We start from the raw sequence: 18,178 nt of genomic DNA on the forward strand, positions 1-18,178 counted from the left end.
CATTTGTGCCTGGTAAACACCCACTCGTTTCAAATATGATTAGTTCTGTTCGTGATCAAACTGATATTCACTTTAACGACAACATTAACTATTGTGCCATCTGTTCTTCGACTGAAGTAAAGGATCAAAATGCTTCTGTTGTGGACAGGATCTGTAGGTCAGATTCAGAGAGAAACTGAGAGTCACTGATGTACATGGAAACATCCTGCATGAAACAGCAGAGACAAAGAACAGACAGACTTCGACATTTCCTCACTTTATTTTTTCTGTTATTATTATTTATCTTTTATTTATAGTCTGGTGACAAATGGTGGAAATCAGCTTATGTTTCACCGCTGGCATCAATTCAGAGAAACTCTCTGACACAAGACTTTCTTTCTGTGCAAATTTAATACAAAACAAGCCATTATGTTCATTGACATTGCATGGTGGGTCTGCGATTGACTGGCGACCAGTCCAGGGTGAACCCCACCTCTCACCCGTAGTCAGCTGGGATAGGCTCCAGCTTCCCCGCGACCATGACGGATAAGCGGTATAGAAAATGGATGGATAGATGGACATTGCATGGTGAAGTCCTATCAGGTGTTCATGTTTCAGGAAAATTCTAACTACGAATAAAAAAATGTCTTGTTATGAAACATAATATAGAAACACGGCCAGGTCTACTGCTTTACACTGGAATACACACATTCATCATTGGTGTTGCTCTTCTGTCTTCTGGATCGATTGGCCTTGAGATCCCTTAAAGCAGCGTAATGAAGGTTCTCTGTGTCTTGACATGGCTGGTAAGAAAATATAAGATGATTCATCACTATTACAACAGATGCAGCACCAAAAGATTTGTATGGAACACAGCAAGTTTCACAGTGAGGGAAATCAAAATGAATGCTCTGAAATCATTTGTGTGTGCAATAATTAATAATAATTACTGCCAAAAAACAGCAAATCTTTGTATCTGTGACCAGTGAGATAATCTATATCCTCACTCCTGACTGGTAGCAGCCAAAGCTGACCCATATTGCTTGAACAATGTTTGAGAGTACAGATTACTTTTTATGACACCTACCAACAGGCAAAGAAAATAGAAATAATGTTGTGCTATGAGGAGTCCTTTATTTTTCAATAGAAAATGACACTTACCGCTGCATTTGGAGCAGAAGTTGGTGAAAATGTCTCATTAGGCTCTGGTTGTGACACACAAAATGAAGGTTATTTTATTTAAATCTAACACACTCAATAACTGCTGTCATCTTCAAACAGTAACAGTTACCTGTGTATTGGCACTTCCTTTTACTCATCTTGTACACTGTGAAAGCCAGTAGCACAACCAGGATGGTGGTCAATGCCAAAGCTGCACTCAAGATATACACAAGAGAGACAAGAGAGTCCACCTCATCTGTGGAGAGGCAGACACCGGGAGACATTACATTCTTCTATTTTTCTCATAAGGTTTGGATATTTTGAAATCTATCTTAAAACAATGCTGACATGACAATTTGTACATGAAAAGAGACGCTGGTTATTGCTGCTCGCTACAACGAGATCCCCTACAGTATTTTCAATTCCAGTCATGGGGTCAAGTCAAGCATGGAAGCTTGGAAATGCTGATTTCTGTTGCAAAGGGCTTTCAGTGGTCAGTCAGACTAGAATCAGCACAGTACAGTACAGTACAGTCCATATATCATTCATACTGCCTTAATCTTTGGAATCCAAATTTGCACAAAACAAGAACTGTAGATGTTTCATTTCTTACAATGGAGTTGCATTTGGAAGGAAGTACTTTATGTTCCGTGCAGACATGAATAATTGTTATAGCGACCAGCAATTCATGTTACGTGCCAGTATTAAGGAAGTCTGTTCATGAAGGAGTTTTTATCAAATAAGACAACCTCCTCGAAAACAGTTACTCACTCTCAATGTCAAACTTGATCTCGTCTCCAAACAGAATGTGTCCACACGAAGCAACAGCACAGGAGAAGGTCTCAGCATGAGAAAGATTCAGGCTCTTCAGTGGCAAACTGTAGACACAGGAGTGAGTTTGTGTGTTGGGATTCCTCTCACACTGACCTTTCCTGCCTCCATGGGTGTAAATGAGTCCTGGATGAGATTCTCCAGAGTTTTTGAACCAGTAAACACTGTGTTCTCCATCACAGGTCCCATTGTGTACTGTACAGTTCAGAGTCACAGAGCCTCCTGGCTGGATGGTCTCAGATGCTGACGGATGGACCAAAACTGGGATTTTCAGTTCTGATCCCTTTATGGTGACGGTTCTGCCCTCACAAAATTCAAGTGCATATAGATTGCTCCCTATACAGTAGTAAGTACCTGAGTCTGAAATACGCAAATCTGAAATCTTCAGCTGATATTTATGCTTTTCAGAGTCCACTGAGAAACGTGGATTCTTAAATTCATCATGAAGAGTGCTGTTAGCATTATAACTGTAGAATGAAGACACCAGCTTTGGGTTCAGTCCTGCAGTTTGCTTATACCAGTAAAAGATCACTGATTCATCATCAGGACAGGAGCAGGACAAAGTGACGCTTTCCCCAACATTGGCTGATAGAAAATGTAATGATGACTGCTTTAAAGCTGTTGTGTGAGCTGAGGAGAAGATGAAGACATGAAGATAATATACATTTAATTAAATTCTTACATGTTATAATGAGTTGCACAACATAATACGCAAACACATATTACAGCCAAACAAATGTTATAGTATATAATAATAACATTTTCTTGTATCGTAAGCAACAGTTCTTAACAAAATACAACTTACCCATATTCACCACCAACAGACATGTGAAGCATAAAGCAAAGTTTGGAGGTGCCATCGCACTTCTGATACTGCGAAGAGTGAGTTGAATCTTTATGTGTTCTCTCCCCTTCTCTGAGAGGATTGTGTTTGACTGGCCAATCAGATTGAATGTCTTATTTTGGAAACACTGACCACATGTTCAGTGATTTGTAACACGACAATGTGGATCTTTGTATCTAAACATCTCTCTGGTTTGCTGAAAGACAAATATTAGCAGCCAATGAAAATCTTCTGTAAAAACACACTGACACTCAGATGTAACTTGAAACTATATATACTAGGGTCTACACTGTGCGAGGTTTGGCATATGAAGGTGTCTTCTCGTAAACATACAGTATATCTATCTTTAATGATGATGGAATCATTTTCATGATTTGGACATAAAGACATTCTGCAAATTTGGCAAGAGAAAAATGAATACTGAATATATATTCAAATGCATACATTCAAATCTAAGTCCAAGTTTCCAAGTTTTAGCATCAAAATGCAAATTTCCCAAGCCCTTCTAAAGTCATTTTCCCATTTGACCAAACAAACGTGTATGATGAGGACGTTGCTACATATAACCCAACTAAGCCACCTGTGCCTTTGTGAGATACAAGTCTGGCTCTGTTGGAACATGGCTGTGATTAACATGGCTGGCCACACACAGCAAACAGGGTTAAGCTCATGTTTCAGATGAATTCACACAATATCTGGCAATCTGGTACCTTTGTACAGTGTTATTTTTGTGCTTTACAACATATCTACTGTGAAACACTCAGAAAATAAAGTTGACACTAATGCTGTTGCCTCTGTCCAGTCACTGTATGCTCAACCACTGCTGTCTGTCTTTCTCCATCTACCTTGTTATGCTGTAGAGTGATGTGGAATAGTGGTTTTTATAGAGAACCACTAACAAAAATCCTGAAATGAAGATTTAATAATAATAAAATCACCACCAAGGTCACATCTTGAAAGATAACACTTCAGTCACTCTTCATGTCTACGCTGTCAGTGAACTTCCATGTGTGGGCTGGGGGAGGGCAGGGCTTAAGTGCTGTAATACATATCTCTAAGGGCTGAGTGGAGGTTTATATAAAAAACAGAAAGAATCACCCTTTGAACCAGTGGTCGATTTACCTGGACAGCTGGAATATTACTGTTGTCACTTTCCAGGTGTGTAATACCATACATATATAATACATACCAGTGTAAGGTGTGGTAGTGAATTAAAGAAAAGCTTCCCTCTGAGGAGAGTACTATAGCATATCAGTGAAGATGATACCCTCCTCTCACACTACTCTGTTAACCATTCACTTCTTTCTGGGTGAGTTATTCTTCATGTGTGTCACATTGTGCTTTCTGCACTGAAGGCATAACATTTCACACAGCTTTCAAAGTGACACCTCTGCTCTTGCCTCCTTACTGAGCTGATGTACATTGTGGCCAAGAGGCCACAGGCCAGCCTTCCTGTGTTCAAGCTACAACTTAAGTTTCCACCAGCGGAAACCTGTTCACAGTGGTTGACACCTTATTCACCACAGGAGTCATAACAAATGTCAAATGAGGAGTGCTGCCCATCTTAAAGATTGCACTTTGCTCACATTTCTAGTTAGACGAAGGTATTAATAGATCAGAGGGGATTTTTGACCATGCTCTGTCAATGAATGTGTTTCCATTGGCATGTTTTTATGCACATTTTGAATTTGGACATTAAAAAAAAACCTTAGCATATGTTCTAAAAATCCAAAAAAAGGTTTTAGGCTTGGTTGAAGTGGAAAAATTAGTGCATTGAAATAAAGTGAGACAATGGAACCAGTTCACTGGTGTCTCCACTCCACTGAAGAGATAAAACATGTTTTTGCTGACTGGAATCACACTCTGTCTCCACCTACTGCTTATATAAATAAGATAACATGCTCATGGCTACCTATAGTGCCAAGTTTGGCTTTTGAGAAAACTTACTAGGTGACAGGTATTTCTTAGACTTGTCAGCTAGTAAGTAAAGCAATCCTATAAGTGTAGTACAGTAAAAATGACAATATTTAAAGTAAATTAAATTGGGAATATTCAAGTAAAACAGGCTACAAGTGCCTCAGAACATGACGTACCACGTTTTGTGATTCAGAAAACCAGTCCAGAAACATATGGTACAGCAAACTTGCCTAACTACAATTTTAAAGAAGTTATAATCCATCATATTTCAGCCCTGGCTTATTTAGCATCTCTTGCGGCAAAGCAATTTAATTTGACGAATCTCATATTTCTGGAAAGAAAACAGCAAACAGTCCTTGAGCTGCTATTTTATCAGAAATACACACTTGAGAAACTTTTTAGTGTAGTCAAATAAATTCCTATTTTAATGAAGATATCAGTCAATACCTGTCAGTGCTGATCTCCAAGACAAATATGTTACACATTCTCTGAGTGTTTCACAGTACAAGTCAACATAGCGTCTAGCCAAAAAGCTTCATTTAAGCCACCTAAATGATTTTAACATGAAGTAGCAGCAGTAGGAAATGTAAGATTTGCATTGTGTCAATGGACGTCAATAAATTGAATCGTAACTGCAGAAAATACTAACTAGAATTTTGCACAGCACTTTTACTTCACTTTTCCTTTTGGTATTTAAGTATAATTTGATGCCAATGTTTCTGTCTTTAAGTAATATTTTGCGGGACTTTCATTTATAATGGAGCATTTTTATATTGTAGTACTGCTACTTTTACTATTGTATTATATATGAATACTTCCTCCATCACAGCTCAGAGCACCTTTGTTTTTCTCTCATCTGAACCAATTGTCAAGTCTTCCTCTTGAAATGGCTCCTTTATTTAAATACTTAAATAATATTTAAATATTTATGAGTGGCAGATCTCTTTCAGTCAGTTCACCTTTTTTTTTTCACCACACCAGCAGGAAACTTTGGTTTGTGGGTAAACACACATGCACACACATATACAGGTACACTCGTGCATAAAGTGTCATAGTGGTGTGTCTTATAGCATAACTGAATTTGCATGAATTGCATAAACTTTATCCCAGTGAAAGCACAAAGACTTCATTCTACTGGTATCAAAAATGATTTATGTGTGAACACATTCTCTTTGACATCACAGAATTACAAAAAGTGCACACAGTCATTAATATGGACAACTCAAACCTTACAAAACCATAGATACTATTGTTTGACTGCCATTTGTTTTGTTTGTGGTTTAGCTTTTGAAAAAACTGTTACACATATATGTCACACACATATGACCACAAACTGAGCTTGCCTTTACATCATAAATGACCAGAAGGTCAGTTTACAAAATGAACTGAATCTGCTACACCTGCACCAACACGTCATTATTAAAGTGAATAATGATGTTTTGGCTTCATCCAACCAGCATACAAAAAATATAATCCTCCTTCGATATCACTTTAGAAACAAATACAGCCAGTAAATAAGCAAACTGTCCAAATTGCAGTCAGTACAATTCTAATAGTTTGGGAATATATCCAGACAGAGTGGTTTGGTGCAGGATAGTGGTTGTAGTCTAGTAGGAGGTGCCCCACCGCACTGACATATTTTTCTAACATTATTTGTACTGTAGTTTAATCTTCAAGGTGTGTAGTAAACAGATTTTCTTGTTCCCAAATTGAAATATTGTTCTAAATGTCTATTTGGCATTTTTAGTCTGCAAGGCATGGTGCAAGGTGAGGACATGTTTGCAAGAGAGGCCAGTTTACCTCAGTCCTATCGCAAGTCATTCAACCCAAAGTATTTCAATCATCTTTTGGAAATGTGGTATTTCTCTGAAGGGGCATTCATTGTACAAAAAAAAAAACGTAACATCCTGCACCAAACCTACAAAGTGTGTTGCCCTATAAAGCATGCAGCATGGGTGTACAGTTGCAATGTAATGCAATTGCATTCTAAATAATGTAATCAGTAAAGTCTTGTACTTAATATATAAAAAAAAGGATGCCAGCTATTCAGTCAGTTTGGCTTCGTCCAACCAGCTATTGTTGCAGTGACTCATAGTGGGGATGGTGTGTTTGTGGAGATGTGCAGTGTTTGGTGTCCGCCAAACAGCATCTAGCCAAAAAGCTTCATAGTGGTCTCATCAGAATAAAGAATCTTTGTCCAGTTGACCTTGGGGTCTCCCACGTGTCTTTGAGCAAAGATTTAATATGAGCTTTCTTCATCAGGGACTTTCTCCCATAAAATTCTGACTGGTGAAAAACCTGAGCAGCAGTTCTATCTAGAGTCTCTCCCATCTCAGCTGCTCAAACTTTTAAATTCATAGGTGTGGCCTCCCTCGCTATTCTCCTTCTTGCACAGTCCCACAGTTTTTGAGGATGGCCTGCTCGAGACAGATTTGTGCCATTTTTCTTCCATTTCTTAATGATGGGTTTAAATGAACTCCAGTGGATGTTCAGTGACTTGATCTAACTTAAACTTTTTGATAACCTTTTCTCTGAGTTGCTTGGGGTATTCTTTTGATTAACCAGTGACTGGACCTTCTATATACAGGTGTCTTTATACTACAGTAATCTGAGACACATTCACTGCACTCTGATAATCTCCATTTCACTAATTGTGAGACTACTAGCACCAACTGGCTCGACCAGACTTTTTGTCTGCTCCAAACATATGCCCAAACAACATATCAAAGATCATGAAATGTTCTTATTTAAGTCATTGGCATTTGATGGTGAGGATTTACTAGTTCATTAATGGCGCAAAATATACATAACACTGGATTAGGACGAATAATAAAATGAAATAACATAAACTTTTATTGGTCCCACAGTGGTGAAATTCTCAAATTTGTGCAGAAGTCATGCATGGCTAAAGAGGATGTACCTTCCTTATTGTGTTTATGAAACAAAATAATTTTAGGATTTAAAATACATGATTTATTTTGCAAGAAAACAAAGTAGCAAATATTTTCATGCCACTAAATCACAAAGAAGCTACAAACTCAAGATTTACATCAACACCCAATGCTGCATTTGCTCATCTAGAGAGAAGTTGACACCTTACTCACATTACATTACAAATGTCCTGTCCTACTGCTTTAAACTGGAGTACACACACTCACTGTTGGTGTTATTTCTCTGTCTTCCTGATCTGTAAGACGGGTTGACATTCAAAGCAGCATAGTGGAGATCATCTGCCTCTTGGTAGCCCTGATAAGAAAATATATAAAGAAAAATAAATTAATAATATTTCCTTCATAATAAAACAAATGCCCACAAGACAGTTAGAAGATGATCAAGAAGCTATACAACAAAACGGCAGTCACCTCTGCGTTTGCTGTGGAGGAAGATGAAAGACTTGCTTGAGGCTCTGGAAACACAAAAAACTTGTTTTATTCAAAAGCAGAATTCAGTGAACACAAACTGCCACATATAAAGCGTCACTTACCTATAGATTGGCTCCTGTTTTGCCACTGTATCTTGAACACTGAGACAGACAGTAAAACAACCACGATGGAGGTGAATATCAAAGCGCCACTCAAGACGTACACCAAAAAATGAGAGTTCTCCTCATCTGTAGAGAGGCAGACACCAGAAATACAGCTTTCAGTGTGTTTTTTGGTTTTATCTTAAGTTTGGCAAGGAAGTAACAATGCAAAGACTAGCAAGTTCATTCTAAAAATGTAGCTCAAAATCACAAATTACTAGTCTGTTACTGTTGTTAAACCCTTAAATGGGATAGGCAACAACTTATGTTACAGCTTGCAGCACACAGTGTGATTACTATGGAGATACGGTGTAATCTATGTACTTGAACTTGGAGAGAATTTAGACTTTATATTTAATCTTTTTTTTTTTTCATTATTTAATTATTCACTACCTATTACTATTACTATTAAATCTGCAATGTAGGCTGACAGTATGACCTAAAGACTGAGCAAAGATTTTCCGGGAAAATGAAGTGATAACTTATGCATCACTTCCATGGTTTATTTCAAAATAGCCATTATTTATTACCCACAAAAAGGCAAACTACACTGTTCTTTGATCATTTTAAGGTACTCAGAATAACTACGGGGAACATTTGTGCATTTATTTTGAAACAAGACCCAGGGGGAAGCATATTGTCATGTATAGCTTTGAACACAGCTGTTGTTCACCTCACCAATTATTGGAAGGTTGTCTGCTATCGGCCAACCGAATACACAAACCCTTGATGTCACCAACTTTTTTAACCATATCTTTGTGTAACCCAACCATAATTTTACTACTACTGCTTTATGACCACTTTATGGTGGCCAGTTTATATTAAAAAAAACACTCTGGTTGAAGGGACTACCAGCTGAATAACACAATAATAATAATTTCCTGTAATAAGACAGGAAATAGGGAGAGAAATGGCATACAGCAAAAGGCCACAAGTTGGAATTGAAGCTCTGTCACTTATGACACAAAGATGTAATCACATTTTAATTGAGTTGCTACTTATGCATTCAGTGGCTCAGCAAGTTTTTGCAAGTCTGCCTCTCTGGTTTTGTTAATTGCAGTGACTAGATGATTGAATTCTTCATAAGTTTTTAATAGTAAGCTCTGATTGGTGGCTTGAACATCACTACTGTCTCTTTGCCAATGCTTCGCCATGGTGCATCAATTTATCTTCAACCTCCCAAAATGCTTAAAAATACTATGCATAAAAGATTATGCCATAACTCTGGGGTAATTACGCTTTACATTGCGGACTGTAATCTAAAACATTACTAGAAAAGCCTAACGGGAAAACTAGCATCACCCTTTTAGTGCTCGCAAAATTACTCACACTTAAAATCCAGCTTGGTCCCATTTCCAAACAGTATGTGTCCACAGGAGACAACAGCACAGTAGTAGGTCCCAGCATCAGAAACATTCTTCAGCAGCAAATTGTAGACACAGGAGTGTGTTTGTGTGTTGGGGTTCCTCTCACACTGATCCTTCCTGCCTCCATGGGTGTAAATGAGTCCTGGATGAGATTCTTCAGACCTTTTGAACCAGTAAACACTGTGTTCTTCATCACAGGTCCCAGTGTGTACTGTACAGTTCAGAGTCACAGAGCCTCCTGGCTGGATGGTCTCAGATGCTGACTGATGGACCAAAGCTGGGATGTTCAAACCTGAATCCTTCACACTGACAGTAGTGTCTTCTGTAAATTCACATTTGTATGTATAGCAACTTACACAGTAATAGGTAGCTGAGTCTGAGAGGCGTAAATCTGTTATCGTCAAATGATTTTTAGTACTTCCCAAAGTATTTTCCGTATCCAGTGTGAAGCGTGGATTGTCTTTGAATTTGTCATAAAATATTGCATTTTTTTCGTACTTGTAGTAACTTGAGATGAGATTTGGCTTATGTCCCAGAGATTGTTCATACCAATAAAGCCTTGCAGGGATACTACCATTGTCGAAACATTGCAAAGTCAAGTTGTCTCCAGTTTTAACTGATACAAAACTTCTCTCTTGACGAACACCTGAAGAGACTTTCAGAAACGTCATCGTCTGAACTGAATGAAATAAGAGTCAGAAGAAATGTTGTGTTATTTTTATCTTTCTGTATGAAAGTATGGTGAAAATATTGGCATTTAGAGATCATACAGTGAAACAGATAAAAGTCACAAAATGCAACTTACCCATTTTTCCCAACAACAAACATGTAAGACAGAGAGCAAACAATGGAGATGTCATCCTGTTCAAACTGCTGTGCTGAATGACAGAATATTGATGGTTTCTCCACTCTTCAAAGACAAGAATGTATTTGATTGGCTACTCTGAAGTGACACAGTTGTACTCTGTAGGAAACATGAGCACATGTTCACCAACAGCTACTGTGTCAAGTCTGAGTTTTGAAAAAAAAAGGGAAAAAAAAGATTCACATGCTTAAACATATAAAAAGAACATTAAGGCTTCTTATTGGAATTAAAGTTTGAAGCACTGAAAATGAATACATCTTTATATCAATAGTGACACCAGTAACAATACACAAAACATAATATTCATGTTCAATATTTCATCATAGACTGATCATCATTATGTTTAACAAAAGAAAGATTTCGAGCAGTTCACCTATACTAGATACTAAATATTGATATACTTACTTACTTAACTGTATAGTCTCTTGTATTTAACAGGCAATTATTTGCAACATATCTGTCCTGTTTATCCTGAGAGTCGTACTCTCAATCACATGCATCTGCAGCAGCAGCTTATCCTATGTTTTTCATACATTTTTACATTTAAAGAAATATTGATTGAAATATTTGATAGTGACACTTTCACGAGCTGTATCTATTTTTCATCCTTATAATTTATATATAGTATATTGTGTAATATCCCTTTTAATGAAACATTGGTGGAGGTACAGCAAAAGATTAAATATGAATTCCTTCTTATTAGCCATCACACATGCAAAAGTGTCTACACTGGGTTGCAGGTCATACACATAGTCTGGCACTAAGTGCACTTTGTTTTTATCTACCTCACTCTGTATTCTGTAGTTTGTACTTTGCATTTTATATTTTTATATATTTTTTTCTAAGGTGTGCAATTTTAATTTTTTCTATTTATAAGTGTGTTTTGAAGCTGAGAATCTGCACAAAATTTCGTTATGCTTGCATAATGACAATAAAGACTCTTGAATCTTGAATCTTGAATCTTGAGGTGCTCTCTGTTACAACTGGCCTTAATATTTAGAACACACAATGCAGAACACACATACACTGAGGCGGGGCAATACGTAAAAGTAAAGTCTTTATTGTACACAACGTTCTTATCTGACAAGGAGTGTGACTGATTAGAGCTGAGTCCAAATGGTAAGCAGACAGCCAGAAGGAGTCTGAGAGAAGCAGGCTTGACAGATGTTTCTGTGGAATTGGATGACTAGGTACGACTTCCTAGTTATTCATCCTAGTTATGACCAGGAACTTCCAGAACTTTCAGATGGCTGGAAGTGGAGCTGAAGCTGGAGCTGGATTTGGTAGTCAGGTAGAAAGCTGGACTTGAGGCACATGGAGAGAGATGAATGGATCATAATTGAGAACTGGCACAAAAAATGCACAATGAGATATGCCTGAGACATAGTAACAAGGCATGGAACTGTACAATCTGGGGAGGGGTGGATGAACTCTTTAAATACTACAGGCAGGTGGTGAAGTTCATGAATGAATCAGACTTGGCTGTGTAGGTGAGTTGGTGGGAAACACGTTCTTGCCAAGATTAATGTTGCACATTAAACTCTTGTATTCACACTGTAGCAGTACCATGTCCAATGCTGCATTGCAGCTGTGTACTGCTGTCTGCATATTACCTCAAATAGTGACCAGGGCATTTATTTACCTACATTGCAGCATGGGCTTCTGTTTGACGCATTTAATTGGTCATATGATAGTAGAGAGCCTTGTTTTTATTTTTATTTTTATTCACTGTTTCAGTGAACAGAAACCTATAATTTCTTAACAGGGCTTTCACATAAATGTCCAATTTTATTGCACAAGTTTTAACATAAGTGTGCAATTTACATTAAAGCAGTTTACTATCTGTCTATGTGATGGCTGATGTCAAAATATGTCATAACTTTCTGTCCTCTGCATGCTTGCTGCACTGCTCTGCTGCAAATTTTATCCTTGAATTTGCATTCAAATCTCTATCTGAGTGCCAAGCTACTGAAATTCGCTGTCTTCTGTATTGTGGAATATTCAGTCACTGCACCAGGTGGGATTCCCATGGTTACTTCAAATGTAGTTACCGCCATCTATTGGTCCTTGTCACATGTCTCAAAGCCATCTTTCCGTCAGGTCCCTGTACCTCTTTGGCTATTGAAATATCTGTTTTCTCACCCCCATTCTTTGATATTCATTCTGATCTAGTAAGTTATGGCATAACAAATGCAACTCTTTCCTTTCTTTCCACGCACACAGACATCCTCAAAAACCTCAAAAACCCTAAAAAACATACTGGAATGTGTTCTCACCTTCAAAATTTAAAGTCCATCTCCAATTACCTGTGTGAACCAGTGAACCGTTTCAGTCTGGTTTCTGCTCACAGCTTAGTATAAAAACAGCCATCCTCAAAGTCACTAATATACCACTCCTCAGCACAGGCTAACTGTAACACTCCAAACATACTTGATTCATCAAAATCTCAAAACCTTAAATATTTAGGTTAATCAGAGGCCCGTCTCTGCCAGTTTACTTTGGGATCATGACAACTGAGTTTCACCTTGTTCTCACTTACTGCCATGGGTGATTTCACCATGATAAATGTGGTGTCACCAGGCATATATGTATGAAGGAGTCTGAGTAACTTCTGGACACACAGACACTTATTAATTGGAACTGAAAGCGCCTCAAAGATTTATTATGGCTCTATGATCATTAATGACATAACATTTACATAGAAAACTCTTGCATTATTGGGTTAACATCTATTAATAAACTGGGGGCAGCCGTGGCCTAGAGGTTGGAGAAGCGGCTTGTGATTGTAGGGTCACCGGTTCAATTCCCCCACTGAATGGGCAGGAAAAATTTGGATGTGGTGGAGTGATTAATGCGAAAAAATTGCCCCCCCCCCTCCATTAGCCGGCCGATGTGCCCTTGAGCAAGGCATTTAACCCCCAATATGTTCCCCGGATGCATGTAATTTGCCGGGTATTGCATGTGTGTTCAATTAAGGATGGGTCAAGTGCAGAAGACGAATTCAGTGTGTGTATGTAAAAATATATATGCTGCCAATAAAGTGATTCTTCTTCTTCAAAGAGTATGAGACAGTCTTGATCCTAAAAGCACATAAATGACTTCTGTGGCAACAATGAATCTGAGCTTCTAATATATTTACTAGTTTGCAAAAATGATTCATTCATAGGTGCTAGAATTAACCTATAGTTTGACATGATTATATACAAGAGACAGAGTAAAACCAAAAGGATCCTACACTCTTTAACAGTAGAGCTGTTTAATAGGCCACCAAGAAGTTATAAAAGCAAATTTACCTCAAAGAACACTTTAAAAGGGGCATTACGAAAATCTTTAATCTGAAAGTACAAATATAATGAGTTCAGTTCTATCGGTTTACTCTGTAGTACACACACACACACACACACACCTTCTGTCTTCTTTATCTCTTGTGCAGATTGTCTACTTTTTGGTAATCCTGGTAATAAAATATACAACCCATATAATTGGTTTTTTCTTCACAAAAATCGCAAAATATATTGATTGTGCATTAAAAATTTTAATGGTTATTTAACAGTTAATTTATAGTCAACAGTTTTTATTCATCAGTTATTCAATTATTTTATTCATTCAGGGAGCTGATCATCGCCTCTGCTTATGACACACAAAAAGCTCTTTATTCAAATGTTCAAGACACAAACAGCAACAGTTAACCTGAAGACTGGCAGACATTTCTCTTGTTCATCATGCACAATGTGAAAGTCGGTAAAACAATGAGGATGGTGGTGAATGCTGAAGCTCCCCTCCAGAAATCCACCAAGTCAATCTGTAAGAAAAGACGCCAGAAACACAGGTTTAGCATGTTTTTTGTTTTACTTACAAAAGAAAAATAATTTCCACTTACACAGTCCAGTTTGGTCAACGGAGTAGGTCTCAGCATCAGAAACATTCAGGTTCTTCAGCGCCAATTTGTAGACACAGGAGTGTGTTTGTGTGCTCGGTTTCCTCTCACACTGATCATTCCTGCCTCCATGGGTGTAAATGAGTCCTGGATGAGATTCTCCAGAGTTTTTGAACCAGTAAACACTGTGTTCCCCCTCACAGGTCCCAGTGTGTACTGTCACAGAGCCTCCTGGCAGGATGGTCTCAGATGCTGACTGATGGACCAAAGCTGGGATGTTCGAAGTTGAATCCTTCACACTCCTTTACACTTACAATCCTTCACAGTGTCAAATTCACATTTGTATGTATGGCATCTTACCCAGTGTTACATAACTGCATCTGAAGTGTGTGAATCTGTGATCATCAAGTGATTTTTAGTATTTTTCGTATCCAGTGGATTGTTTTTGAATTTGTCATCAAATACTGCATTTTTTCCATACTTGTAGTAACTTGCAAGGTCAAGTTGTCTCCAGTTTTAACTGAGACAAATCTTCTCTATTGATGAACAAATGAGGGGATTTCAGAGTAGTCGACTGAACTGAATGTTCATGATTATGATAAAGAATTCAGTGTAGTCAGTAAGGTCAAAATATTGGCATAATTAGAAGATCATACATTCAGGCAGATAAAAGTGACACAAATGCTGCCTACGCATTATCCCCAACAAACACGTAAGACAGACAGCAAACACTCCAAAATGTATTGCAGAATGAAACAAACATTCTGAAACAGTCTGAACAGTAACCCATCTTACAGAATTGAAAAACTGTACATAAAAAAAGCACAGATAGGGATGTGTTCAAAACCATGAGATAAAAATAGTCCATGACATACTTGATCTCTAAACATTTCTGAATCTGACCTTCTAAATGCACTGGTTTAATAAGAAATAGAAGAACCGTAAGATTTCAGATACCTGGATTCTAAGTAGGATAATAAAGTAACATAATAGAGGGAAACCACAAAAATACAGGGGTCAGTCTAAATGTGAAAATTATTCCACTTTATGTCTCAGAAAAATCAAATCCTTTAACTAAAAACCAAAAAGGAACAATGATAATTATGTCAAGGTCTACATCTAAATCTACCTCGTTCTTTACTCAGTAATAATAATAGTAATAATGACAGTAATAATAATGATAGCAATTCCAGTTCTACTGCTTCACACTTGAGTACACACACTCACTCTTGGTGTTGTCCCTCTGCCTTCTGGATCTGTTGGGCAGGTTAACATTTAAAGCAGCATAATGGAGGTCGTCAGCGTCTCGATAACCCTGTGAACAAAATAAGTAAAAAATGACAATAACCTGACAAAAATTGGTCCCATAAAACTATTAAATGTTGAGCAATGAAAATATATTTCACTGGAAATTTAGCAAAATCTTACCTCAGCATTTGACATGGAAGGAGCGGAACATCTTGCTTCTAGTTGTGAAACACAGAAAAAAGCTGTTTGTTTAAATGAGATGCTCAGTGAACACGAACATACAGACAATGTTAGTTACTGTACCTGGAGATTGGAAACTTTTGTTCATCCTGCACACCAAGAAAGCCAGTAAAACCAAGAAGACGGTGGTGAATGCCAAAGCTCCACTCAAAAAATACATCAAGACAAGAGAGTCTTCAACAGCTGCTAAAAGACAAACATCAGAAACACGACATTCAGCTTCTATCAATTTGTTCACTTTAAGTTTGATTAGTGACCAACTATGTATTTATCAGAATCATCGACTTAGGTTTAAAAATCTGATAAGGAACTAGTTATGTATTTTACAGATGCATTAACCTTGGCTCAAAAAGTTACTCACGCCCAAAGTCCAGCTTGGTTCCATTTCCAAACAGTATGTGTCCACATATGGCAACAGCACAGTAGTAGATTCCAGCATGAGAAAGATTCAGGCTCTTCAGCGCCAATTTGTAGACACAGGAGGGTGTTTGTGTGTTGGGGTTCCTCTCACACTGATCCTTCCTGCCTCCATGGGTGTAAATGAGTCCTGGAGGAGATTCTCCAGAGTTTTTGAACCAGTAAACACTGTGTTCTCCATCACAGGTCCCAGTGTGTACTGTACAGTTCAGAGTCACAGAGCCTCCTGGCTGGATGGTCTCAGATGCTGACTGATGGACCAAAACTGGGGTATTCAAATTTGAATCCTTCACACTGACAGTAATGCTCTCTGAAATATTTATTGTGTACAAAAAACAACTAATGCAGTTGTACGTAGCTGAGTCTGAAATATGTAAATCTGTCATTGTCAAGTCGTTTCTGCCGTTTTTAGTATCCAGCGTGAATCGTGGATTGTTCTTGAATTCATCGTGAAAAGTGCCATTTTTATCTAAAATGCTAAAGCTAGAGATCAACCTTGGTTTCTGTCCCAGAATTTGTTTAAACCAGTAATACTTTGCAGGAACGCCACTTTTATAAGAACATTGTAAAGTAAAGTTGTCTCCAGTCTTAACCAATACTAAATCTTTGTCTTGATGAACAGATGAGGAAAGAGCAGTTGTTGCTGAAGTGAAATGAGACACAAAGCAAATGCACACTTACTTTTAGGCTGTGATTGATTCAGCATAATCATTACATAAGAAACATTAGTATGAGCAGTGGTCTTAAATTACAACAAATATAATGAAGTCATAAAAACTACTCACTCATTTTCCACAAGAACAAACATTTCAGATAGAAGTCGACAGACAGAAGAGCTGTCATCTTGCTCAACTTCTACTGTTGAATGAAAAAAATCTCAACACTTTCTCCACTCTTAGAGACAAGACTGCATTTGATTGGCCAGCCTAAAATGACTCTGTATGACCTGTAAAGGAAACATGATCACATGCTCACTGCCACCTATACTTTCACGCTTGGTTTTTGAGAACATCCACATATTTGGGGATATACAAAGAACATCATTCTGGAACTAAATTTAAAGTCACTGAAAAACACATGATTCAATACAAACAATGCACAATGGGAGTCCTTGTTCAGTGTGGCTGTCATTATGTCATACATGATCTTTCACAGATCATTTATTGTTTATAATGAGATAAAACTTACTTCAAGCTGTGACCAACATTGTATTTTGTGTTGCACCATAATATGAAGAATGAAGTACTTTGTTTTACATCTTTGCATTGCCCTCAATAAACAGGACATTGATTCTGATATACCACAATAAAAGTCCAAGGAGCTTTAGTGTCACACAAAAGCAACATTATCTGCATGAACAGGTACATGGACCTTTTATCAGTGCAAGTGCAACGGCATATTAGCGGTCATATTTATCTTATATTGTCTTCTCTAGAATGGATGCCTGTAAAATTCAGAATAGAGTTTAAATTTCTCCTCGCATACAAAGCCCTCAATGGTCAGGCACCATCTTATCTCAAAGAACTCATTGTACCGTATTATCCAGGTAGAACTCTGTGCACCCAGGGTGCAGGGTTACTTGTGGTTCCGAGAGTCAGCAAAAGTAGAATGGGAACCAGAGCCTTTAGTTGTCAAGTTCCCTTCCTATGGAATCATCTTCGGTCTTCCGTTAGGGAGGCAGACACCCTCTCAACATTCAAGAGTAGACTTAAAACTTTTTTGATAAAGCTCATAGTTGGGGCTGGCCCATGCTGGCTCCTGGTTATGTTGCTATTGGCTTAGACTGCCAGGGATCTCCCATGATGTCCCGAGTTTCTCTCTCCTCTCACTCTCCCTCTGCACATATTCATATCCCATCAATGCACGTAACTAACTTGACGTCTTCCCCAGATTCTTTGTGCTTTCTCAT

General features: G+C 37.9%; 3 protein-coding genes across 5 annotated transcripts; all 3 read right to left on the reverse strand.

Moving 5' to 3' along the window:
* Window positions 1-256: 256 nt before the first annotated feature.
* Window positions 257-2,907, reverse strand: LOC124054449 (immunoglobulin kappa light chain-like). The gene is made up of 5 exons (XM_046380459.1): window positions 2,777-2,907; window positions 1,912-2,601; window positions 1,271-1,396; window positions 1,141-1,184; window positions 257-782 (listed from the first exon to the last, which is right to left on the reverse strand). The coding sequence occupies exons 1-5, from the start codon at window positions 2,829-2,831 to the stop codon at window positions 663-665; spliced, it is 1,035 nt and encodes a 344-aa protein (XP_046236415.1). The 5' UTR covers window positions 2,832-2,907; the 3' UTR covers window positions 257-662.
* Window positions 2,908-5,447: 2,540 nt separating this feature from the next.
* LOC124054445 lies at window positions 5,448-10,571 on the reverse strand. 2 transcript variants are annotated; one of them, XM_046380453.1, is made up of 5 exons: window positions 10,428-10,571; window positions 9,585-10,301; window positions 8,217-8,255; window positions 8,095-8,138; window positions 5,448-7,978 (listed from the first exon to the last, which is right to left on the reverse strand). In XM_046380453.1, exons 1-5 carry the CDS (start codon window positions 10,480-10,482, stop codon window positions 7,859-7,861), a joined length of 975 nt encoding a protein of 324 aa, XP_046236409.1. In that variant the 5' UTR covers window positions 10,483-10,571; the 3' UTR covers window positions 5,448-7,858. The 2 variants fall into 2 exon arrangements, with proteins under 2 accessions (XP_046236409.1, XP_046236408.1); XM_046380452.1 differs by having other exon boundaries at window positions 8,217-8,342; window positions 10,428-10,566.
* A 4,363-nt stretch (window positions 10,572-14,934) lies between these two features.
* LOC124054447 lies at window positions 14,935-17,396 on the reverse strand. 2 transcript variants are annotated; one of them, XM_046380457.1, is made up of 5 exons: window positions 17,055-17,396; window positions 16,214-16,912; window positions 15,916-16,035; window positions 15,793-15,830; window positions 14,935-15,679 (listed from the first exon to the last, which is right to left on the reverse strand). In XM_046380457.1, exons 1-5 carry the CDS (start codon window positions 17,110-17,112, stop codon window positions 15,560-15,562), a joined length of 1,035 nt encoding a protein of 344 aa, XP_046236413.1. In that variant the 5' UTR covers window positions 17,113-17,396; the 3' UTR covers window positions 14,935-15,559. The 2 variants fall into 2 exon arrangements, with proteins under 2 accessions (XP_046236413.1, XP_046236412.1); XM_046380456.1 differs by having other exon boundaries at window positions 15,916-16,038; window positions 17,055-17,392.
* Between the last annotated feature and the right edge of the window lie 782 nt (window positions 17,397-18,178).

This window comes from Scatophagus argus, chromosome 23 (genome assembly GCF_020382885.2).
Source record: "Scatophagus argus isolate fScaArg1 chromosome 23, fScaArg1.pri, whole genome shotgun sequence".
In the NCBI taxonomy this organism is placed as follows: Eukaryota; Metazoa; Chordata; class Actinopteri; family Scatophagidae; genus Scatophagus; species Scatophagus argus.

What these genes read in the sequence shown, in the direction of transcription:
- LOC124054449 (XM_046380459.1), bottom strand. Translation starts at nt 2,831, where the DNA reads ATGGCACCTCCAAACTTTGCTTTATGCTTCACATGTCTGTTGGTGGTG. An exon ending in AAGGAAGTGCCAATACACAG is followed by an intron (nt 1,185 to 1,270) that starts GTAACTGTTACT and finishes TGTCACAACCAG; the next exon opens with AGCCTAATGAGACATTTTCA. An exon ending in CTTCTGCTCCAAATGCAGCG is followed by an intron (nt 783 to 1,140) that starts GTAAGTGTCATT and finishes TTTTCTTACCAG; the next exon opens with CCATGTCAAGACACAGAGAA.
- LOC124054445 (XM_046380452.1), bottom strand. Translation starts at nt 10,482, where the DNA reads ATGACATCTCCATTGTTTGCTCTCTGTCTTACATGTTTGTTGTTGGGA. An exon ending in TTTGTTGTTGGGAAAAATGG is followed by an intron (nt 10,302 to 10,427) that starts GTAAGTTGCATT and finishes TATTTCATTCAG; the next exon opens with TTCAGACGATGACGTTTCTG. An exon ending in CCTCCACAGCAAACGCAGAG is followed by an intron (nt 7,979 to 8,094) that starts GTGACTGCCGTT and finishes TTTTCTTATCAG; the next exon opens with GGCTACCAAGAGGCAGATGA.
- LOC124054447 (XM_046380456.1), bottom strand. Translation starts at nt 17,112, where the DNA reads ATGACAGCTCTTCTGTCTGTCGACTTCTATCTGAAATGTTTGTTCTTG. An exon ending in TTTGTTCTTGTGGAAAATGA is followed by an intron (nt 16,913 to 17,054) that starts GTGAGTAGTTTT and finishes ATTTCACTTCAG; the next exon opens with CAACAACTGCTCTTTCCTCA. An exon ending in CTTCCATGTCAAATGCTGAG is followed by an intron (nt 15,680 to 15,792) that starts GTAAGATTTTGC and finishes TTTTGTTCACAG; the next exon opens with GGTTATCGAGACGCTGACGA.